This window comes from Limulus polyphemus, unplaced genomic scaffold (genome assembly GCF_000517525.1).
Source record: "Limulus polyphemus unplaced genomic scaffold, Limulus_polyphemus-2.1.2 Scaffold1753, whole genome shotgun sequence".
Taxonomy (NCBI): Eukaryota; Metazoa; Arthropoda; class Merostomata; order Xiphosura; family Limulidae; genus Limulus; species Limulus polyphemus.
The window spans coordinates 105,969-110,148 of NW_013667363.1; the positions used below are offsets into that span (position 1 = coordinate 105,969).

At 36.8% G+C, this 4,180-nt stretch overlaps 1 protein-coding gene across 1 annotated transcript in view; it reads left to right on the forward strand.

Moving 5' to 3' along the window:
- Positions 1-3,340, forward strand: part of LOC106464828 (PR domain zinc finger protein 2-like) — a gene marked incomplete at its 5' end in the record, with an annotated part of 12,345 nt that extends 9,005 nt beyond the window's left edge. Inside the window, 4 exons of the mRNA XM_022392627.1 lie at positions 361-613; positions 1,422-2,057; positions 2,871-3,128; positions 3,168-3,340. Of these exons, the coding sequence (XP_022248335.1) occupies positions 361-613; positions 1,422-2,057; positions 2,871-3,128; positions 3,168-3,340 (1,320 nt within the window). The remainder of the gene's footprint in view (positions 1-360; positions 614-1,421; positions 2,058-2,870; positions 3,129-3,167) is intronic.
- Between the last annotated feature and the right edge of the window lie 840 nt (positions 3,341-4,180).

A 4,180-nucleotide genomic window follows, 5' to 3' on the forward strand; every position in this document is an offset into this window, starting at 1 on the left:
CGACAAAGATATAGTGCCAGCAGATCCTTTACACAAAGAGTTTGTTTATCGTGTACCAATGAAAGAACCAGTGAAAGTAATCGTTCCTAACGATTCTATACCCAAACCAGACTCCAACACCGCCAGAAATAGATATACGTTAGATTATTTTTGAATAAATATTTATAAGATTACATAATAAAGTTACCAGCATTCAAAGCTGCATTTGGTTTAAAGTAGGGGTATTTTTTACTCTACTCTTCATTTTTCCTTACACTAGCTTTTTTTTTTTGGTTTATAGACGAGCATGATTGTTCTAACTTACCGGTAAGATTGTTTTAACTTACTTTGTACAACTAACAATTTCTCTCAAACCCGTAGGTTTACAATGGTCCTGATTCCTTCTTTTACATCGATGGGTTTGACGTCAGTAAAGCTAACTGGATGCGCTATGTTAACCCGGCCTACTCCAGCGAAAGTCAAAACCTCGTTGCCTGTCAGATCAGACAACACATCTACTTTTATACCATCAAACCCATTGCTCCAAACCAGGAGCTTTTGGTGTGGTACTGTAAAGAGTTTGCTGAGAGACTCAACTATCCACTAACAGGAGAACTAATGCTTCAAAGGATTCGTAAGTTGTCATTTTTTTGTTTGTGTTTTTTCGATGAGATGTTGCTCTGTATTTACTTTATACATATGCATATTATTTAGAAGTTACGCCTGTATTATATAATATGTATATATATATATTGGTTTGTTTATACTTATATTTGATTCCAGTGCTAATAATACTAATTTTAGATCCATTAAATTAATGACGGAAGAGCTGAGTATCCTTTTCGAATTTTTGTTAAATATTTACCAGGGGTAAGATGGCCTTAAACAGTATATTCAAGACAATAGTTTACTTTCTGTATTTATAGAAAATTTCTGTATTCGTAGCATATTTGTAACGAATAAGAAAATATTATTTTTTTATTAATTGATGTGTTGAATATTTAAATTACTATTAATTCATAATGAAACTAGCCATAAAAAGTGAATTTTAACTTGATTTTTTAATTACTGTTATCTTCATCTTATAATCGTAATTATCTATATTGAATAAAGTTGGTGATGTTTATATAAATGTTCATTAAATTAGAATTACCTGTAGTGTTCATATTAGACAAAAGTAATCAAAAAGGTCTAACATTGTTTAGTATTTGCGAAATATCGGGTATTGTCAAAGCTAATTATTCGCGTTTATCAGTCAGAGGATGTGATAGTGTTCAGGTACTTGTCTAGGCATGTGTCTAAAATCAACTAATTTATATTTGTCCTGGAAATTGGTAATATTTTAAGAATATGTAATGAAAAATAAATTGTATTAAAGTAATTTAAATGAAATTACAAGTTTCAAACAAGTTAAAGTTTTTCGATCCATTCGGTCTTTTCAGAGCAACAATTGCAACCTGACAAGGAGCACTATTACATCTCTCGAGCGCATCAACTCACACCAACAGAGGGCAGTACGCGTAGCGATGAGGGTTACCAAAGCAACGGTGGTCATGATGATGTTTTCACTCCCCCAGAAGATACCAGTGACAGCGACAGTGATAATAATTACGTTCTAGATTTCAGCGTCAAGAACAAGAATCGAGAACGAGAGATGGAAACTCCCGAAAAGAAGATAGTGGAAGATCCTGATGACAAGAACGAATTCAGGAAAGTAAAGATCAAGATGTTGAGAGCCTACCACTACCGATCTAACAGTTATTCAGAGAAGAAGGAAGGAAAAGAAGAAAAGAAAGAACATACCTTTTCTGAACCAGATCGCAGTAATATTGAGGTTCTCGAAAGTCCCAAAACTGTCGATGACAATGAAAAGAAAGAATCTTCTGCCTTCACTACTTATGAAGGAAAATGTCCACGACTGTTGGATGAAAATCCCAACCCAACACCTTCTGGTATACTAGAAAACCTTCTTCTCCAGAAATACCCCGACAAAGATATAGTGCCAGCAGATCCTTTACACAAAGAGTTTGTTTATCGTGTACCAATGAAAGAACCAGTGAAAGTAATCGTTCCTAACGATTCTATACCCAAACCAGACTCCAACACCGCCAGAAATAGACTCTCAACCTATACACACAAAAAGGACTATCGAATGATCAGTTCCAGTGGCCATAGTCCCGAGATGCACAGCCCTGATTCTACCGATAAGGCTAACCAATTGGTCTCTTCGGCTCATAGTCCATCGGCTATTCCTGGGTTCACCTTACCTCCCCATCCACCAAACTATCTGTATATGAACGGTGTAACCCAGATGTTTTCTCCAGCTCACTTTAACATGTATGCTTACTCTTTTTCTGATACAGTACATTCTACACTGCCCAGCTCCACAAGTGGCTCCTACCCTAAGCTAGCTGAATTTTCGCCTCACCAGCTAGGTATGGTTCAAAGACATCCCTTACCTTTGGATCCTAAAGTCTCTCTAAATGGTTCTCATACTCCAACATCTACCAACGGCTATTCTGCTTACAATATCAACCGTGGCTATCGTTCACTGCCGTATCCACTAAAGAAAAAAGATGGAAAGATGCATTATGAATGTAACATTTGCTATAAGACCTTTGGACAGTTGTCAAATCTAAAAGTTCACCTACGAACTCACTCTGGCGAGCGTCCGTTCAAATGTGCCGTATGTGGGAAGAGTTTCACCCAATTAGCCCATCTTCAAAAACATCATCTGGTCCACACTGGGGAGAAACCGCATCAATGTGAGGTTTGCAAGAAGCGATTCAGCAGCACCAGCAACTTAAAAACCCATTTGAGGTTACATAGTGGTCAGAAACCATATGCTTGTGACCTTTGTCCAGCAAAGTTCACGCAGTTTGTACATCTCAAACTTCACAAGCGGCTCCACACTAACGAGAGGCCGTACACTTGTGAAACGTGCAATAAAAAGTACATAAGCGCTTCTGGACTCAGAACCCACTGGAAGACAACATCTTGTCGTCCAAACGTCGTACAAGAAGGGATGATGGAGTTGGATAAGAGCAATGGCTTCGAATTTGCCTTGACTGACAGTGACACCAGCAAAGAACCACTTTCACCTACCCGACCATTGTCCATCCAGTTACCAGGACCAATGACTGGAATAGGTGGTCAGATAAGCCATCTCACTCAACAAATTGTGAAAGATTCAGAAAAAGCCAAGGAACTACTTTCTCCACCTCCTCTGCACGACTCTTTTGGTGCACAGCGAGGATTAGAGTCAAAGCTCACCACAAGCGGCCCATTGTCTCCAGATGACGACTTGTCTAAAAAATGTGTTTTTGAACAAGATATCCACGGTTCAGAGGACACTAAGTAATAGACTAATTAGCTCTAAGCATACCAGTGATTCTCGTTTCTTGTTCCCACGCTTGCATGTTTGTTCTGATAACTTCATGTTTTATATCAGTATAGGGGTATGTACAGAGGTTTCGATTCCTAACTTATTTATTGCCGTGTAAGTATGTTTTTCGCCTGAAAGGAGATTAATATTTTCTATGTTCGTATTTTGATTTTGGAAGATCAATGTCTTGCTGTGTTGTAAAGATAAAGTGAATAGCTTGTTAGAGAAAAATATGGAATCCTTTAAAAAAGAAAACAAAAATAGGTAAGATAAATCATTGTTTGTTTTTTCTTTTCATGGAGATTAATTTGTCCCTTTTTTGTGATGATTGAAACAGCGGAAATATTTATCTCATAATAGAGAAGAAGGGTATAAGTTGTAAAGAAAGTTTATGTTTAGCTGACCTTTATTTTCGAATTTTAGCTGACCTTTATTTTCGAATTTTAGCTGACATTTTGAACAACGGAAAAGTAATTTTAATTCTTATTCTTTTAAAGAATGCAACTCGTTCAAGCCTTTGAACCAGACAAGACTTATGTGATTAAAGTAGATGTGACCCGGATGTTGTTATGTTTTATTGTATTGTCATTAGTAGTTCTTTGGGGTTATGGAGCTTGTTGATTCAAGTTTATGAAATCATTAGGAACCCACCGAATAATGTACGCCATGTAAGTGTGGTTACTTTATTAAGTGTTTAAAGTAGAGTTATTACAAACTTAAACTCTTATATGTGTCATGAAAATAGTTGAGTTAAAATTTGTGCTCGATTATGCATGTACTTCTTATATAAAATGGCGCCCGTCCCCTTCCTTCTTG